The 18,759-nt window shown below is 48.6% G+C and overlaps 8 protein-coding genes across 8 annotated transcripts, besides 2 other annotated features; 4 read left to right on the forward strand and 4 right to left on the reverse strand.

The window, feature by feature from the left end:
• The first annotated feature begins 13 nt into the window (after positions 1-13).
• Positions 14-104: a repeat region.
• A 666-nt stretch (positions 105-770) lies between these two features.
• FPSE_07574 (uncharacterized protein) lies at positions 771-1,932 on the forward strand (the record flags this gene model as incomplete). The annotated part of the gene is made up of 3 exons (XM_009260692.1): positions 771-883; positions 932-1,725; positions 1,775-1,932. The coding sequence occupies 3 exons, from the start codon at positions 771-773 to the stop codon at positions 1,930-1,932; spliced, it is 1,065 nt and encodes a 354-aa protein (XP_009258967.1).
• Positions 1,933-2,802: 870 nt separating this feature from the next.
• On the forward strand, positions 2,803-4,127 carry FPSE_07575 (uncharacterized protein; the record flags this gene model as incomplete). Its single annotated transcript, XM_009260693.1, has 2 exons — positions 2,803-3,693; positions 3,744-4,127. 2 exons carry the CDS (start codon positions 2,803-2,805, stop codon positions 4,125-4,127), a joined length of 1,275 nt encoding a protein of 424 aa, XP_009258968.1.
• Positions 4,128-4,773: 646 nt separating this feature from the next.
• Positions 4,774-5,849, reverse strand: FPSE_07576 (uncharacterized protein; the record flags this gene model as incomplete). The annotated part of the gene is made up of 2 exons (XM_009260694.1): positions 4,774-5,447; positions 5,498-5,849. 2 exons carry the CDS (start codon positions 5,847-5,849, stop codon positions 4,774-4,776), a joined length of 1,026 nt encoding a protein of 341 aa, XP_009258969.1.
• A 929-nt stretch (positions 5,850-6,778) lies between these two features.
• Positions 6,779-9,059, reverse strand: FPSE_07577 (uncharacterized protein; the record flags this gene model as incomplete). The annotated part of the gene is made up of 2 exons (XM_009260695.1): positions 6,779-7,897; positions 7,944-9,059. 2 exons carry the CDS (start codon positions 9,057-9,059, stop codon positions 6,779-6,781), a joined length of 2,235 nt encoding a protein of 744 aa, XP_009258970.1.
• Positions 9,060-10,185: 1,126 nt separating this feature from the next.
• On the forward strand, positions 10,186-10,729 carry FPSE_07578 (uncharacterized protein; the record flags this gene model as incomplete). The annotated part of the gene is made up of 5 exons (XM_009260696.1): positions 10,186-10,243; positions 10,299-10,325; positions 10,387-10,416; positions 10,462-10,552; positions 10,606-10,729. The coding sequence occupies 5 exons, from the start codon at positions 10,186-10,188 to the stop codon at positions 10,727-10,729; spliced, it is 330 nt and encodes a 109-aa protein (XP_009258971.1).
• Positions 10,730-12,754: 2,025 nt separating this feature from the next.
• Positions 12,755-14,691, forward strand: FPSE_07579 (uncharacterized protein; the record flags this gene model as incomplete). Its single annotated transcript, XM_009260697.1, has 4 exons — positions 12,755-12,825; positions 12,877-14,217; positions 14,275-14,438; positions 14,510-14,691. The coding sequence occupies 4 exons, from the start codon at positions 12,755-12,757 to the stop codon at positions 14,689-14,691; spliced, it is 1,758 nt and encodes a 585-aa protein (XP_009258972.1).
• A 616-nt stretch (positions 14,692-15,307) lies between these two features.
• FPSE_07580 (uncharacterized protein) lies at positions 15,308-16,713 on the reverse strand (the record flags this gene model as incomplete). The annotated part of the gene is made up of 2 exons (XM_009260698.1): positions 15,308-16,506; positions 16,563-16,713. The coding sequence occupies 2 exons, from the start codon at positions 16,711-16,713 to the stop codon at positions 15,308-15,310; spliced, it is 1,350 nt and encodes a 449-aa protein (XP_009258973.1).
• A 602-nt stretch (positions 16,714-17,315) lies between these two features.
• Positions 17,316-17,349: a microsatellite.
• An 82-nt stretch (positions 17,350-17,431) lies between these two features.
• On the reverse strand, positions 17,432-18,035 carry FPSE_07581 (uncharacterized protein; the record flags this gene model as incomplete). The annotated part of the gene is made up of 4 exons (XM_009260699.1): positions 17,432-17,539; positions 17,589-17,848; positions 17,901-17,927; positions 17,981-18,035. The coding sequence occupies 4 exons, from the start codon at positions 18,033-18,035 to the stop codon at positions 17,432-17,434; spliced, it is 450 nt and encodes a 149-aa protein (XP_009258974.1).
• Between the last annotated feature and the right edge of the window lie 724 nt (positions 18,036-18,759).

Here is an 18,759-nt window from a genome sequence, read left to right on the forward strand (position 1 = left end):
AGAGAACTCGGGATCCCGTCCGCTCTCCCATAGATAAGCTGGTAAGGGGCGGATTAGTAGTTGGGTCGGTGACGACCAGCGAATCCCCGCTGTTGTATGTTTTTATCTTTTTGGTGCTGTGGTAGTTGTCTGTGGTTGTTGTGGGTTGGTGGTCGTTGCGTTATGGCAGTGGATCGTGACTTACACGGCGCAAGGTGTGTGAACTTGGCTAAAAAGAAACTTATAACAAAGCCTATGTGATACCTCCAGGCAGTTGGAGGTATGTGAAAAATATCATCAACCATGTTGTATCTTGAAGAATAATCCTTTTCCTAGAGTTGCATTGCACAGCGACTCAATTTTTAATTCCTTTGTTAGAGACTCTCTTTCGTGTAGTCTACAGGGTAGCGATTTTCGTGATAGTATGCCTCAGACAACTCTTGCACAGCCAAGGCTAAACCGGAAATAGTGCTCATCTGCCGCTGTGAGATTCAGCAGTGAGCACTAAATCTACCAGATATGACACAGCCAATGGGTACAGACTCACGTTCCACTAAGCCAGGGGCCGTCTCGGGGCCTAAGCTAGAACTGTTAATTTGCAGCGCTGTAGGGCTGTTGGCGACTTGAAGATTACCATCAAAGGCGACGGCTGTGGCTGCGCCTTGTTAAAGATGCCGGGCGATGACGATACTTGAGACAGGGATTTGCAGTATATAACAAGACACCGGAAGTGCAGTTGAGTAGAACCAGATCACTCCATCACTAAAGACATTTTCGTTGTATTTACAATCATGGCAAACCCTACCAAAGACAACTTGTACGGCTACGATGCCAACAAGATCCTCCCAATTGTTGCGGCTGTGATAATAGGTATATCATTAGTTGGACATTACATTCAAAACACGTAGGCTACAAAACTCTCCCCTTGTAACACATGCTAATTGACATACAGTCGCTACAAGTTCTGGCGGGTAACATTCTTCATGTTCTATGCCAGTCTCTTCTTTTGCATCGGCTGGGCCATGAGAGCCATCTCTGTGCGACAACCAGACAGTCTTCCCTTGTACATGATATCGACCATCTTTATTTATCTCGCACCACCAATCTACTCGGCCGCTGAATATAACACTCTTGGACGACTGATGCACTACCTGCCCATGCACTCCATCATCAACCCGAACCGCGTGGTCTACATATTCGTGTTTCTCGGCTCATTAGTCGAAATCCTCACTGCAATTGGAGCCTCGTGGATCGCAGCAGGTAATGGACGTCAGGACAAAGATCGTCTTAGTTCTGGCGCTACCTTTATGGCCATCGCTGTTATTCTCCAAGGAGCGATCGAGATTGGATTCATCGCCATGGTGGGCATTCTTCACAGACGCTGTGCAAAGGCCAACATGCTGCCTTCCAACGTCAAGACGCTGTTTATTATGCTTTACGGCACATCGATGCTTATTCTGATCCGCTGCGTCTTTCGCGCCGTCGAGACATTTGAGCTTCGGGATATTCTTGAAAGCGGCAAGGATAACAGCAATGCACTCATGAAGCGCGAGTGGCCTTTTTACGTGCTGGAAGCTATTCCAGTGGCTTTGTATACTTATTGGCTCAATATAATTCACCCTGGACGGTATCTGCCTCATGATCAGCGGCAGTATCTTGACTTTGATGGCAAGACGGAACGGATGGGACCTGGATGGTTGCACAAGCGACACTGGGTTATGTATGTGGCCGACCCGTTTGACTTTAGTAAGTGCTCTCCTATCAAGATTAGGTTGAATGTAGCTAACATGAGTAGTCGGAATGTTTTCGATGGAAAAGAGAGATGCTTATTATCTTCGACCGCATGAGTGGCTCGAGACAGAGAATTGCTTTGCTCAGGGCAAGGGATCGAATGCCAAGCCGGGGAAATATACAAGGGTCTCCAAAGGGGACATGCATGAGGCTGATGTCTGATGTAATGGCCAGGATGAGCGTGTTTGATAAGCCCATATATTTGTTGGTCATTGCTTGTTGTTTACTAAGTTAGAGCGATACGAGTTAGATCTGATACCTGTATTTGAACTGATTACCCATCTATTCTATAAGGTGAATAAGCTACTGTACAGAAACACCTGTAGACTACTAATATTAGCTAAAGACTCAGCTTGTGAAAGGATAAGCAAAGATAAATTAAACTATCTAATAAGCTTATGTGCTGTTGGAGATTCTTCTTGGCTCTAAATTTAGGGCATCACGATGGATCACAGGTAGGTAAGACCCCCTGTAAGGCTAGCGGAGTTTTATTGATGATCAGTGACTTCATCGCTACCAGAAGCGGCCCCACATAGACTGCCGACAATGACGTCGCTTGGCAAAGCTTTGACAGAATCTTGGCTGCGTCTCTTGTCTCTTGGCCAAAGGGGAAAAAGTCGATGGATCCATTAGACGTCATGCTTCAATCACAGGAGACTTCAGCGCCGTAGATACTGGATGCGGACCCCTGAACTACCTGATAACAACTAAATGATCACTGTTCCAACACTGACTGGCAGTACAATCAGGCTACGACTGTTGCACCCACCGTTTAAAAGGAACCCTCCTCCTTGTCCATGTCCATCCAATCTCTAGTTTAAACTTTGCCACTTAGATGGATCAATCTCCATATTCTCCCTAGAACAATTTGAACTATCCGTTCTTGTCTTAGGTTCCCAGCTTCTTTTGTCTGTCACTGTCTTACTACAACAAACTCAGCTCATCCATATACCCTTTTCCCTCTTCACTTTTCTTTTCCCCATTGTATCACCACCATCCAAAACATCAATAATCCAAACATCCTCTCCAATCATGCCCGAAGTGCGAAGGGGCAGTCTTGCTCCGCCATCAGACTCGGCTCTTCCATCACAAGAAGTCCCTGTTGTTACTCGTCCTTCGCAATCTCACCAATCCTCTGATCGCGGCGTGCGCTTCAACATTCCCCAAGAACAAGAACCAGTATCAACAACATCGCCAACTTTACCGCGAGAACCTCTCGACTCAGCTTTTGCAGAGCTGCCCCGAAAAACATCTGAAAGTCAAAGACGAACATCGGAAATCCCTAGGAGGAGTTCTGATGCGCCTCGACGAAGCTTATCATATGCTCAACGCCCCCAAGCTGAAGCATACTACGATTCCCGAGCAGCTACAGAAAAGGAATATCGACGACGAGCTACAACTCTCCTCGAATACTACGACGAAAACCCGCATCTACTACCGCAGCTTCCTTTTACTTGGCATCATGGTTGGAAGCGCTGGAGACTATTCATCTTTGCATTCGCCGTCTTTGTCGACGCATCCGCCGTTCCCATTGCTCTCTACTACGGCCTGAAATACGCCGGCGACGTCGAGGGCTGGATCATCTTTGCTGTTGTGACAACCATCTGGGGTGGTCCCACCTACCTCGAGTTCGCAGTCCGAACCCTCCGGTTGATCAAGGTGGACAGGTTCTATCGGCCCCTAGGAACGAATAGTCGCTGGTGTTTCGACATGCTGACGTACGCGTCCACCCTTACTATTTTCGTTGTCACGGCTCTTTTCATCATTGGTAGCGCGCCTCATAATGTGTGGTTGAGAGTCCTTTGTATGCCTGCCCCGGCGATCCTGTACTGTTACGGCGGTACTCTTTTCCTTATCACACTTTATCACCAAATGAATTGGCCTGCACCTTTTCGAATCAGCTCCACTGCCAAGGGCGAAAAGGTATGTTTATCACACACTCTACACTTTTCATGATGCTAACAATATCTTAGGTCTTGCCAGGTGCTTACTACTTCATCGAGGATGTTATCGCGGTTAATGCCCTCGGCGGCCGGCCTTACCGGGAAGCTTTAGCAGCTCGATACAAGGCTAGCCCTCGCTTCCGGGAAATGGTTTACAGGCAATCCTGGTTCTGGTCCATCCCAGCACTAGTCCTAGCAGTTCCCCTGACCATCATCTCCGTCATTCCACAGGTTCCGGCTACCGGCGCCTACGGTGTCGCATGGGCTGTTCCATTTCTGTGGGCCGTTGTCTGGGGTATCATCACTATCAAATGGTGCAAGAGAGATATGAAGCGAGAGAGGGAAGAGTGGGAGCGAGGCGTCGACCCAGAGAAGGAGATTAAGAGAAAGGATACATCAATTGAGACACCTTGAAGAGGAGGAACATACCATGGTGTTTGAAAGCGAATATGACAACACTTGCAAAAATTGACCTTTGGCGTTTTAGCGGCAATGACATTGGGAGATCGGAATCAAGTCTTGCTATGGGATACAGTAGGAGTTATTCCATTACATATGTACTGTACATTACGATTGGTAGCATACGAACATGAAGCAAACGGTTATCATGAATCCAGAAACATATAATGTCGTTTCAGACCCCAATTTGTCAGAAGCATGAATGCCAGTTAGAATCCGGGTATCTGTCACTCCAACCTCCATGACAGCTTGCATAGCCTCAGTCTCGGCATCATACATTCGTCCGCGCGACAATTAAAGTACCCTGGACGGACCTTTGGGTTAAATTGATCACCGCCCGACGTTACTTTCAAGATGGACCATATGCAAACCTCATGACTTTGGCTTCCGATGAAGCCGAACCATTGAGCTGGTTGGGGTTTAAAGTTAAAGCATTAAAATAACATGCTTGTCTAGAACTCAATCTTTTAAAACATGTTTACTTGGTAGGACAAATGGTATTAGTGCACGTCGTTGATTTGGTGGTATTCTTCCATGTAACAGTAACGCGATAGGCTTTGTTCCTCTTGTACTGCTCTCAATTACATCTTGGCCTTGTACTCTAGATACAAGTCTTGCCTGTAATTCTAACAAACTCTGTCTCCAAATCTTTCCAGACCTTATCAGCCATACCCTCTTGTCGATACTCACCCAACAGCCTAACAACCTCATCCCCAGCACTCTCCCCATCCCAATCAAGACTATACACACCACCACCCCTGCTCCCATCAACACCAACCGCAGCAACCCCAGCACTCTCAACGCCATTCCCGTCCTTGCCCAACTTATCAGCAAACATCCCACTCCAGCATAACCACGCATGTCTCTCCCCACACTCCTCCTTCGGAAGCCACTGTCTCTTGATACCCATGCTGAGCTTGAACCAGTACTTCATAACCTGCATCATGACCCCGTCGCCGCTGCGGATGAGATCCGTGTCGACGGAGCCGGGGAAGTTGTGGATGAATGATACCTCTGGGGCTTGACGAGCCAGCGCTTCGAGGGAGAGCGTGAGGGTTGAGCACATGTGGCCTCGGGAGCGGTGGATGCTTGTGAAAGGAACGTTGCGGCATGCAATGTCATCTGAAAAGATCTGTCCTTCTTTTGTACCGGCCATGACTGTTACTACTCTTCGCAAAGAAGAAGCCTTCTGAAGAAGAGGTAGGAGATTGATAGTGAGACGAGCCCGGGAATAGTGTGTAAGTGCCATGACCATTGGAAGTCCTTCATCGGAATCTTCAAAGGTTAGCATAAACAACTACTTCACGATAGAACTGATGACGTACCAACACCAATCTTAAGCGTCCCCTGACTCAAAAACAGCACATTCAACGCCGTCTCCTTACTCTTGATCTCTTCACAAACCTCATCTACATTCTTCAACAAGCTCATGTCCTTTTGTATAAAGACATAACTGCCCTCAGGATTAAGCTCCTTTAATTCAATTTGCAGTCGATCGCCTGCTTCTCGAGATCTACCAATAAAGTAAATCTTGGGCTGAGGGGCGTGTTTGGCGAATGCTTTGAGGGCTGTTTCGCCAATACCGGCTGTTGCGCCGGCAAAGACGGCGACGAGGCCTGCTGGTAGCTTTGATGAGGCTGAGGCGTTGGTTTGGTGGACATCAGAGAGGGAAACCATGGTTGGTAAATGTGATTGCGAATATTATGTTTCTGAGGTTCATTTGAGCGAGATCAAGACCTCTTTATATAGAAACTTACTCTCATCAAGGACCATGCTGGTCTTGAGCAATATTGCTTCTTGACATGTTCAATCACTTACACGCCAATAGTCTCCCGACCTGAATACGAAAAGTGGTTAGCGCGAGTTCCCAAAATGGACAATCCATCATCATCATTCTAGCGATGGAAGCGAATCCGAGATGAAGAGAAACAAACTTCGGATCCGAGAAAGCTCAAAGGGTTGTGCAATGACGTCTACGACTTTGACTTATTATATCACTCGCATTGCCTCGCCAACAACGCCATCATTTCCTCTTGTGCGACAAACACATATATACTCACGGCAAAAAGTCTTTGATTCGAAAAAGCCATCATATTCAGCCAAGTAAATTAAATATGCCAAGGAAAAAAGAGTTGTACGCTGTCTCGGGAGCTCCAGCCCACTGCTCGATCCCTTGTGATGCAAAAGCCTCCCCCATGTATCAAGATATCAGGATATTGTTTGTCAAGAAAGAAAAAGGGTTACAAAAGAAAAACGCCGTGATCCTCAAGCCTGACTGAAACCAGACCTTCTTCAGCCCTTCCAGAGAGGCCTCGAATGCCCGGATTTGTTGTCTGCTAACCGTTGGTACAAAAGATGTTGATATATAGTACGGCAAACAAAGGAAAGAAAATGTGTTTTGGATCGGATGTGTCCATGTCTGGTCTTGTATCGTCTCATCGTTGATGGGCCAAGTCCATAGCCGCACCATGCATTATGAAATACCGCTCATGAAAGTTACAAATCTTCCAAGACGAAGATATAATGTCGTGATCCCCTTTTTACAGCAACCCATCATGTACCCCAGTTCATCTTCATACAGCCCACTCGTCTCGTACATCCACGACTTATTGCTCGGTGCGTGGGGGCTCAGATTGCCATCCATTGATATAGGCCATCAGTCCCATGCCAAACAAAACAACACCAATCATAGAGGCATATGGCAGCGCAGCTTGGAGGCGCTGGTCTTGACCACGTACACCACTACTTGCTGGCGTGATGGTACTGGCCCGTGATAACGTCGGGGCGTCTGGCGCATCGTCCACCGAAGGCTCGACAGCATCCACAGGTCCGGTGACGCCTTTAGGTACGCCGGAGTTCGCGATTGACTCAACAACACCATTGGTGTCTGCGTCTCGCTTTCTGGAACGCGATCGGGCTCTCGCTTCTGCTGCTTCTCGTCGTGCCTCCTCAGCACGCAGCTGAACAACCATCTCAGCCAAAGTCTTCTTGTCAGCATCTCGTCCAGACTCAGCAGTCTCGCATCGCTGCTTCCACTCCTCCATCTGCTCCTTCATATCCCGCATCTGGGTTTCCATCAGGTCGATCCGGCTTTGGAGAGCCGTGGCTGTCTCCTGAGCTGTGTCAACAGCAGGTGTAGTCTCTTCGATAGTTTCGACTATGGGGAGACTGGTGATGGTCTTTTCGTCTTCTGAAACTTCGGTCACTTCAACTGAAGGCTCAGCTCCAGCCATGGCCGATCCGTTCATGTGTACCGTGGCCGATTCTTCCAATCGTTTGGCCAACTCCTCGGCCTCCTCTCGGGCAACCCTCTCCTTTTGCAACATCTCTTCCAGTTCGCGCATACGGGCGGTTTGTGAATCGATGTCTCGCTTGGCGTTATTCAGCGCTTCGGTAAGCTGGACAATCTGGCTGAGATTATCAGGCCGGACAGGAGAATTAGGAGGCCCTGACTTTGGTCGCTCAGTTGGGCCACGCTTGAGCGAGGGGACATCGGGCTTTTCAGGAAGAGGCTGCTGTGGTGGGGGAGCGGGAGGGTCTGAAAACCGCGCTTTGGGATCTCGGAAAGGCGCTCCCATCCCATTAACTACGGGCAGAGGCTTAGGATGCTCCAAGCCCTCGGGCTTCTCAATATCCTTGAGATCATCCTTAGATAATAGTGTATGGACGAACTGATTAGTCCGACCTAGGTCCTGTGCCTGGAGGCGAGCATTGCGCATTTCGTTCTGAGAAAGTTAGTTTGAACATTTAAGAGACACGGGCAGTACATACCGCAAGTCGCTTCAGAATCTGATCGGTCGCAACAGGTGTAAGATAGAAGGGTCGTTGTTGTGGCATGCTGTTGGATTGCACATTCATTACTCCTCCAACGCCGTTAGGCATCATCCGGCCGTTGCTGGCTGCAGACGCATTACTGTTGGTACGGCCTCGCAACTGCATTGGTCCAGATGGCATCATCATAGCGCCGTTCGCTGGGTCGAGATCGCCAAAGTTCATATCCATCACATTACTTGAGGCGCTCATGAACCCGGCATGCTCAACCTTGGCGGCCACCTTGTGGTGGACAACAGTCTTTTGATCCTCGCTAACAATGTCGATACCGAGTTCAAGGTGATCAGAAGTCTGCAGTTCATGGGGCTCGGATTCACGGTTTTCTTGAGATAGACGGGTGCCGTTGACGAAAGTTCCGTTGGAAGACTTGACATCGCGGATGTAGATCTTGCCGTTTCGTTCCGCATATATCTCCGCATGTTGTCTTGACAGCACTTTACTGTCAAAGAAACCGTTGGTAGGTGTCGGAACTGTTTTTTGATTGGTTTGTCGACCGATTCGGAGAGTTTCGGGCGCGAAAGGAACGGCAATCGTTTTTCGTTCAAACGTGCCGTTTAGAGATAATAGGTATAGTACGGGTTGGCCAGGTGGAACTTGTTCACCTTGCATAGGACGCATCATGCCCTGAGCGGCCATTTGAACCTGGCCAGGGCCGGGTTGCACAGATCCATGGGCGGCCATCGTTCCCTGGGCTCTACCCAGGGACATTCGAGACATATCTTGTTGTTGATACTCCCTTTTCCCAGGGGGCCAAGGGGTTTTCGGTTGGAGTCGTTTTCTAGGGGCGTCGCTGGACGACCATATGCTCAGATCGGTAGTCGAAGACAAAGGACTGCCATTGGGGTGGGATCCGTTCGAGGCAACTGTGGTAGCGGATGAATTGGACGAGTTTGACGAGACAGATGAGGACGAGTTGGAGCGACTGAGAGGCTTGCGCGGCGCGAACATGCCTATGCCACCTCGGCCTTCTTCTGAAGTCATTTGATGATTCCCGTTAATTGCACCCCATGCTTGTCTCGAGTTGGAAAAATTTGGCGGGTTTGCGACTGCGGTCATGGAGATGGTTGAGGTTCAGCAGCTTGCGGCCGATAGACGCAGTTTCGGGTTATATAAAATAGGTGGATGCCGGATATGAAGAAGAGACGTGTGCAGCTCGCGCCCAGGGGATCGATGTCACTCCACCGGCAGGGGAGAGAGAGGCTGAAGCGATGCTGAATAATCGCCCGCAAAGGAGACGTGATAACTTTGACGAAACGCACTCGAGTAATCAATGCTTCAGTGTGGCTTAACGTTGCTGGTGGACTTAAAAAATCATGAGCTCGTGGCTGGGAACAGGTTTTTGGAAATCAAGATAGACGATCGGCGATGACCCAAGAGTACGGCGGGACAGGGGTCAAAGGGCGAGTCGGGCCAGCGACGGCCAAAGAGGGTGCTTAACTCACCAAGCACGAGGATATCGCGATGTCGGAATAGGGTTCAAGTCGCTAACGATGATGTTGGTCGGGCTGAAGGGCCGTGGAGTGAGTTGATGAGAGGTTGCCGTAACAGTCAGTGGCAGTACGGGGGAGGTTCTCGCTAAGCGCTGCTTGGCGTGTTGGCGTGTTCAAATTTGGAGCCCCGGTCGGCACCTCAGCTCAAGCACACGGAGTACAGAGCGCACAGTGGAGCACACGCCCAAAGATGTCTGGCATGTGCTCACTGCTGGCATAACCCCAGGCACCACGAGAACAAAAGGCAGGATGTCCAAGACAAGAGGGTCTAGATCAGCAAGTGCACTGAAAGCGTCTGAAGAAAACTTGAACATGACATGACAGTCTCTATGCGAGTTAGAGCCGTGCTGTGGAGCCAGATCTTGACCCACGAAGGGGACCACGTGACGTCGTTTTCACAGTACTTTTGAAGTCGTCACAGTTTGTACGCACTGTTTTTCCGGACTTGGCCCGTGCTCTTCAATCACGCACCGACCTTTTCCCGAGTCCTCGGTCCACTTGGCTAACCGTCCAATGACAGCATCCTTCATAGGTCATAGGATTTGAGGAAGTCGTCGTCGCAATAGAGCTTCATCAGCAATTGCAGTTCTTTGCCCCAGGTTCTTCAATCCCGCAAACCTCGTCAGCCACGGCCGAGACACCGCTGTCAGCTTCAATACCGACACTCCGCATACCGAATTCATATCCTCAACATGCCTCCTGTCGCTCCTATGAACGTCGGCCAGCACGGCCCCTCCACAGCCGATAAGCGTATGCTGAGCCGATACCATTCAATTGAGAAAGCATTCGCTAACAGACGAAACAGTTAAGATGGGTGCCATGATGGGTGGAAGTATGACTTACCTGCTTGGTCCTTGAATCTATGTTTGAATACTTCTAACATTTTTTTTTAGCTGTTGGTGTCATCATGGGCTTTGTCTTTGGTTAGTCTTGTACTTGCTGTTTCGACTCACAGCTAACAATTCCAGGAACCGTCAACATTTTCCGATACGGTGCTGGCCCTAACGGCATCATGAGAACCCTCGGCCAGTACATGGCCGGTTCCGGTGCGACCTTTGGGTAATTGAGAGTCCAGCCCTACCAACGTGTACAGCTGCTAACCGAGACAACAGCTTCTTCATGTCCATTGGCAGTGTCATTCGATCTGATGCGGATCCTAAACTGCACGACATGTATATGCGAGCCCAACGTCGACCTATAATGCTGATGGCAAACCCCGCATGGAGGAAATCATGAGACCAGCAACAGATCATACGATACGAGAGCAATACCCAGTCGACTTCGACGTCCACCTTGTACAGTCTGGCATCTGATGGCCGCATTCTGTAAAATATATCAAATCTATTTCGAAAATGGACCAATCTCATGTCAAGCTCCCAGACCCACAACCGATAATGCAGCAGTCCATTCAGTTACAGTTGGATGTCTCACTGCTCTAGGGCGTTTTTGTTATTCTGTCAGACTCTGCAGGCGCCTTGCTTGTTGGCTCAAGTGACCTCACTATCTGTGTTTGTGAATGCAGTTAAAAGATTACACAACAATTTTTGAAAGGCGGCGAGTGAGCTGTGGCGTTCAATATGGCCCATCGACCGTCTAGGTTACATTAACTGACAAGACATGATCGACACACCATTACCGTAAACCGACCCGGCATGTTGGCATACCCCACGGCGCCCAATACGAGGTTTTGACAAGCGCTGTGGTGTTGTTGAGCTGGAAACTTTCTGGCTGCTGAAAGTTTCCCTGCACTAACCTTTTTGGTTGATTCAGTGAGATGGCGCTCAATAACCAGCCTTTTCTGCATATGTAATAGGCGGCGGGTAGTCCTGCTTTTACGCAACTTGCGCCATACCTGCGATTGGTGTTTGTTGGCTTGACGGACTTCCTTCTTCGGAACCAACTGAGGGTCAACGCTCACGTCTTACAGCTTATGCACATTGAACTACATTGTGCACCTACGGAATATTTCCTTGGACAATGATTGTGCTGTTGCACCATTTTGAACCGTTTATGCAGTAATTGCATAATTTGTTTGTCCAACACGTCTGAAGCTGACATGCGCACTTAGCTTGACTCCTTGTCATATCATGTCTGCCCCTACCAGATTATGATCGGTCGATCGCAATTGGCGCTTTGATGATGTTGATTGCTCAATGAGGAACCCGCCGCCTTGCGCCGTTACGCCGTCAAAACCTTAGCGAAAATCTTTACTGAGGTTGGACTGTATCGCACGCCAATTGGGACTAAAGAAGATCCCAAGATCGATACTAGAAGCTGCATTCTTGCTGTACACCAGTTTTCAGTCAGTTGCACACGATATCGTCAAGTGCTGAAGGCTGCCCAGCTTGGAGCATAACGCCAGCGCCTTGCACTAACGATGTCAATATGCATTGTTGGCTGGCGCTAGCTTATCATGTTATGATCCAACATCAATGCCAGCAGCACCAAGATCAACGATTTCGTATTGTTGGTCCAGCTGTATACAGCTTCGACACCATTGGGTCCAGACCGTTTCTTTTACGTACCCGGGGATAATCGACATGCTTAAAACTTCCTTTTGAGGGTCATGCTAGTCTGAGACAGTCATTTCCGCCTGGTCAAAATCGGAACAAATACGATCTGGGGTTATCCTAGTTGCCAATCCTCCCACCCGCACGACTAACGACCGGGTCATCTAAATATACGACTTTCGAAAGATGGAACTAAATCTCGTGTCTATTTTCTCAACGTTCAAGGCTGAGGCAACTAAGTTCCCGGTCGTCCCGCCACATCAAATGTCCCCTCGACAACCTTACCTTCACGTATGACCCAACGAGGGCTTGAACCCCCAACCTGATAGGACAATTGTGCTTCACAAATTATGCTTTTGGTGTGCTCACGGTCATCATGGCTTGCAGCTAGCTTTGGCTCACTGGAGTACTGCCATGTGGTCCCATCTCACCAAACTTTTAGTCTTCAACACCACTCTCTCATATGCATCAGCTGGCTGGCTACCTTATCCTTGATAACCTACAGTAGCTCAAGATTGGCATGTATGCGATCGACCGGCGCCAGCAGAAGAGGCTTGGTTTCGCGGGTCTTCGGCACATCCCTTGTCCTTGTTATGAGCGCCTCATGCTGTGGCTATGGAGGGTTGGTTCGCCCGTACGCCTCCTGTCAGGATGAGGTCTATATAGACTAGAGGTGCCTCCTATCGAGGATGAGAGAACTTACCTTTTACCTTCCTCAGAGATCCCTGAAAGTGCACCTTGGCTATTCAGTATGGGGAACACCAACAGCAACCAGTTCAACCTAGGGGCTCTAGGTCAACTGTCCCAGCTTCAGACCAATGGGTAGGGCAGAGATACTATTGTCTTTATAGACATGTGCTGATCTATTTATAGAGAATCTACATATGGGACGCTGGATGCACCAGACTTGCCAACCTTTCTCACTGACAATCCCACTCCCAATGGCTACCCATGGAGTACCATGAACACTCGTACAAACTATTATCAGGATCATCCTAATACTGGTGTCATAAGAAAGTACGACTTTACCGTCAATCGGGCTAAGATAGCTCCTGATGGATACGAGTTGTCTACAATTCTTGTCAATGGACAGTTCCCTGCCCCCCTTATTGAAGCCAACTGGGGTGACACAATCCAAGTCACCGTCCACAATGAATTGGAAGATGAAGGCTTGTCTCTGCACTGGCATGGAATCCTCCAGAAAAACATGCCCTGGGAAGATGGCGTTCCTGGTGTTACCCAATGCCCCATAGCGCCGGGACAGTCGTATACATACTCCTTTATCGCAGATCTTTACGGCACCAGTTGGTATCACTCACACTACTCTGCTCAGTACTTGGCTGGTTTGTTCGGTCCACTGGTCATTTATGGTCCACAAGAAAGGAAAGATTACGATATTGATGTTGGACCCATTCTGCTGAGCGACTGGTACCACAAAGAGTATTTTGATCTTGTGGAAGAAATCATGACACCTGGCACTCCCGGCATTGTCTTTTCTGACAGCAATCTCATCAATGGAAAGATGAACTTCAATTGCTCCAGTATTCAACCCGGCGACAAGACAACCTGCAAAAACAATGCCGGAATCTCAAAGTTTCGCTTCAGACGCGGCAAAGTGCATCGCCTACGCCTCATCAACCCTAGCGCCGAAGCCATACAACGCTTCTCTATCGACGGCCATACAATGACGGTTATTGCAAATGACTTTGTTCCAGTCGAGCCCTACAATACAAAGGTCGTCACCCTTGGTATTGGACAACGTACAGATGTCTTGGTCAAAGGCAATGGGAAATTGGAGTCCTATTGGATGCGCAGTAGCATATCTGCCAACTGCAGTCTGGCCCGTGCTCATGATGCTCTCGCAGCGGTATACTACGATAATGCAAATCCCAAAAAGGAACCAAAGTCAAAACCATGGAACATCCCTGATCCTGCGACTTGCGCCAATGATGATCTGAGCATGACCAGGCCTTTGATGAAGTTACCCCTACCTCCAGCCGACAAAACCATTGAGCTTGATATAGCATCATTCAAGAACGCGAGCAACATTACTCTCTGGTCGCTGGGAGGCGTGGCTGCTAGGACAAACTACAACAGCCCAACCCTGCTTCTGAGTAAACTTGGAAACCACACCTTTGACAAGGAGTGGAATGTTATCAATACTGGCAAGGCAAAGAGCGTTCGAGTGGTGATTAACAACAAGACGCCTGTAGCGTAAGGAACTGACAAAAACATGTGATTCTTGACAATTGCTGACGCTCGACTTGACAGCCACCCCATGCATCTGCACGGATTCAATATGTACGTCCTACACGAAGGACTAGGCGACTGGGATGGCACAATCATCAATGAACACAATCCACAGCGGCGTGACGTCGTTCAGATCCGGGGTAGAGGACACCTCGTTATCCAATTCGACGCTGGGAGTAATCCAGGTATGTCTTCCCCTGACTCAGCCTCAAAATTCCCCCTCGCTATGGTAGCATTTGCTCACACACAACCACAGGTGTCTGGCCGTTCCACTGTCACATCGCGTGGCATGTCTCGGCAGGACTTCTCGCACAGTTTCTCACCAATCCGGATCAGGTTGAAAAGCTACGTATACCGAATGTGGTAGCAGAGACATGCCGGCAATGGGGGCACTGGACTTTGTCCAATATCCCGGCGCAGATTGACAGCGGATTGTGAGCGAGATACCCTTTGGTTAATCGTTGTCGTTCCTTTGCTGGAAGGTTAAGCCAATGTATACGAGAAAGGGATCCTCCAACGGTCGTTATCGTATCTTCATGATGAATGTGTCAGCATGAGCGGGGAGCCTGATATCTATCAGGACATATTTTCTTTTCTTTTTTTATATATTATGATAATTTTATGAAACCACTACAAACCACAAAGGGTATACTTGCCGTTTCGCTTATCTCACTCGACCCCTTGTCCCGGTCAGCAAAAAGGATGGCATGCAGTCATACACCATAGGGCAGAATTTCGTATATGCCGGAACTTTTGACACCTCTCGTCTTACCGCCATATGTCGCTCAGCTCACATGCAACCCCAACCAAAAGCCAGACGATTTTGAAACATTTATTGTAGACTAACAGCGAGTTGACCTCAGCCGACCCGAATCATTTAGATAACCGTATAGTATACTAACCTAACGCATTTCGTCGTGACCAACATAAGAAAACTCATCTAGTTCGTCTGCCAGCAGCGTTTTGTGATGACAGTAATTCGTAGCTCTTGACTCCAACTCCATTTTTTCTTTTCTTTTCTCTTTCCTCCTTTTTAAAAAACCATGAATCCTGTTTACAATGTGGATTTGCTCTCTCCTTCTTTAGTAGTGGACTCCGTGGGTGCAGCAGTAGGCTCATCCTTGGGCGTCTCTGTCTGCGTCTCTGTTTGTGATGTTTGTTCTTCTGAAGGGGGCGATCTAGGGGGCTCTGTGACCAATGACTCCGTTTTGGCTGCCTTGGCCTCGATTTGCTCGAGATTCTCTGGCTTGAGTTGCTCCGTCTTTGGTGACTCCTTGGTCTTGTCCTCTGCAGCCGTTGTAGATGGAGGGTCAGCTGCTGGCTCTGAATTGTTATGTCCAGTCTTGGGTTGCTCTTCGTCAAGCTTGGCAGGCACTTTATACGAAAGCACATCCTCCTTCGTATCTTCGAGCTTGGCATCAGCCTTACCCTCGCCGTCGTCGATGACAACAGCTCCGACCTCGGCTGCCAAGCGCTCAACTTCATCTTGTACTGCCTCTTTCTCTCTGCCGCTGTTCTGTCTGTCTGCCTCGGCATCGCCCACGATCTCTCTCCACAGTGCCTCGAGCTCATCACGCCAGCCGAGCTCATCAGCGAACTTGCGAATTCCTGCGTCGCAGTCGCCTAGTTCGATAACATCGTCAGATCGACTGCCAAGCTGACCGACCTGCTCCATATTGAAGAGCACACGCGGCTTTCCCTCTTGCGCCAGGCCTGGGAGGGCCGCAAAGGGGTAGACACTCAAACTTGTACCAACAACCAAGACCATGTCTGCCATTGCGACTTGGAAAGTATTGTTGTCGAAAGCCTTGGGCAGAGGTTCGCCAAAGAAAACAATATCAGGCTTGACGAGTCCTTTGCAGCCTTCCTTGTCGCAATGAGGAACCTTGCCTCCAAAGACGTGCTCCTTCATCTTGTCGTCCGGGTACTCTTCCTTGCACTCGATACAGCGCTGCTTTGCGAAGCTTCCGTGGGCCTCGATGATCCTGTCCGAAGGAACTCCAGCTACGCGCTCAAGACAATCGATATTCTGGGTAAAGAGCATCTGGAGAAGTTGCTTGCGGGCGAGGAGAGCAATGAAGGCATGCGATACGGTCGGATGGAATTTCCCAGGATATAATTCGTTTGCTAGTACGTAGAACGGCTCGGGGTGCTCGCGAAAGTAGGAGATATCGAAGACGGCTTCGGCGTAGGGTAGATTGAGACGAGCAAGATTGGCATAAAGACCTGTTCCAGGCGATCGAAAGTCGGGAACTAGTTCCCCTTGTCAGATACAGATCAAGCCCATTTGTATATTCTATTTCACTTACTCCCAGCAGCAGTCGAGATACCAGCGCCCGTCAGAACCACAATATTCTTGCTGCGACCCGACTTGATGCTCGCTGCGACAGCGGCCAAGCTCCGCTCAGAGAGCGTTACGGGCGGGCCGCTGTAGCCCATGGAGGACTCTTCCTGACCCATTTTGCGACGAAGCCAACGAGGGACGCGTGGTCCAGGCTTGTTTTTGTTTTTTCGTCTGCGACCTATTTTGGCGACGATGGGAGTAAAAGTTTGATTACTTTTACAAAATCCTGATGGCGCATATAAAATGGGAATTGAATTGTGATGGTGGGAGTCAAGCCTTAAGCAAAGAAAGGTGGGGGGATTTATCAGGTTTACATCATTTTTCACTTTGGCGCTTATCGATAAGGAGACTGTAAGTGAATCATTCGGGGAATATTACTATCAGGCAACAGAGAATATAATGGAAGCCTGGGCAAGGTTATAGTGATTAATTGGATACCTAGGTAAGGTTAATTAGGTGTCAAGATGACATCCCAGTAGAGTTGGAGTTTATCACGTCATGAAGTCACCATCACAGCCTCCTCAACAAGGTACTGAAGTCTCTTGAAGTGGGCTGAGTGGCTGGGCATCACCAACAACAGACATGTCCAGTCATGATTAAGTGGAAATAAACATGCATTTCAAATCGTATGTACCTCCCTCATCTATAAGCGAAAGTGATTCAGTAACGAGTCAGATAACCCGCCCGCTCCGTCATGACAAAATCCCAGGCTCATCCAAGCCCAATCCAGTCCAGTCCAGTCCAGCCAGTCCTGTTCGTCAACGCCTAGCAATGCCAAAATACCCTGACGCCCTTTTACTTCTTTCAACATGACCCATGAGACAATTCAGATTTCTAACCGTGACGCTCTCGTGCCGCGGCGAACTGCTCCTCTTGTAGACGAGCGAGCTCTTCCATGGACATGCCGCTGTTGGCAAACTTGTCTGCCTTTTTCTCACGACCCTAGTAACAGTTAGTAATGGCCGAGAATGCCAAGAAAAGAGAAGCGTACCTTTTGAACTTCCTTGTGCTCGGCTGCTGCCTCGAGAACAGCAGGAACCATGTCAGTGAAGCCTAGTTGCTCTAAAGCCTTGGTGATGTGGTCGCAAGCGATGGTCTTCTTTGCCTCCTTCTCTGAGATCTCATTTGCCTCTGATGAGATAAGGGTGATGAACTCGACGCAACATTCTATGAGGAGATCACGAGCTTCCTTGGCAAAGGCCACGCCTGCTTGCGGGGGTAGGATTTCCGACACAATCTTTTGGACAGTAGCTGTGGTTATGTCAGCTCAAAGCTCATATGCAGGAAATATGAACAAACATACCCTTGGGTAGCGACAAGTCTTCGTTGCCTATAGAAAAAGATTGTTAGCAAAGGTTCTCGTGTGAGAAATGAATAGCCGACCCAGTGTGCCGTTGTCATACTTCTGCCAATACTTGGTAGATGCTGGTAGAGGCATGATGAAATAAGAGTGATAACAAGATATTTGAAGGATGCAGTGTATTTAATGTTGAGTATGATGGTTGAGATGGAAAGGACAATATGAGAGTAAATCGCTAGTTCATGAGTGTAGATGATGATGATGATGAGAATGGTTTAGAAAGAAAAGCGGCAACAGAAACAGTTCTCATATTTAAGCAAAAGAAATGAGGTGAGTCTGATTCACAGAGTCGTTTCTTCCAGCAGTGATGCATGGTGGTGATGCTCATCACAGACCAGATTCGGGTACGCAGCAACACAACAGGAAACAAAAGATGAAGAAAAAAAGAGACACCAGGGTCAAGTCTTACCTCCAAACTCGTGATCGGACATATTTTCGAAAGATTTGGAATCTGTGAATCAAGTGGTGATGAAGAGTGTTTGCTGGGACAGTGTATACACCAAGACGACGCGGTTGGGTGTCGATGAGTTGCAGGGCTGCAACGCGATGACAAGCGTTGATCAAACAGCAGAAAATTAGCAAAAAATGACCAGTAATAGTGAGCAAATGATGAAATGCTGGTGACTGTTGGATAATTTGGTGATCTGCTTGTGTCGTTGTTTGTGGTGGATTGTCGTTGTCTTTTTTATATCTCGTTGATGAGCTTCAAAAAACGAATAGGACGTCTTTGTCAATCAAGGCGGGAAGGAGACGGATGGTTACTCAGGCCCATGAGTGGTGGGGCAAGCCTCTTTTGTATCTG

The sequence above is a fragment of the Fusarium pseudograminearum genome, chromosome 4 (assembly GCF_000303195.2).
Source record: "Fusarium pseudograminearum CS3096 chromosome 4, whole genome shotgun sequence".
NCBI lineage: Eukaryota > Fungi > Ascomycota > Sordariomycetes > Hypocreales > Nectriaceae > Fusarium > Fusarium pseudograminearum.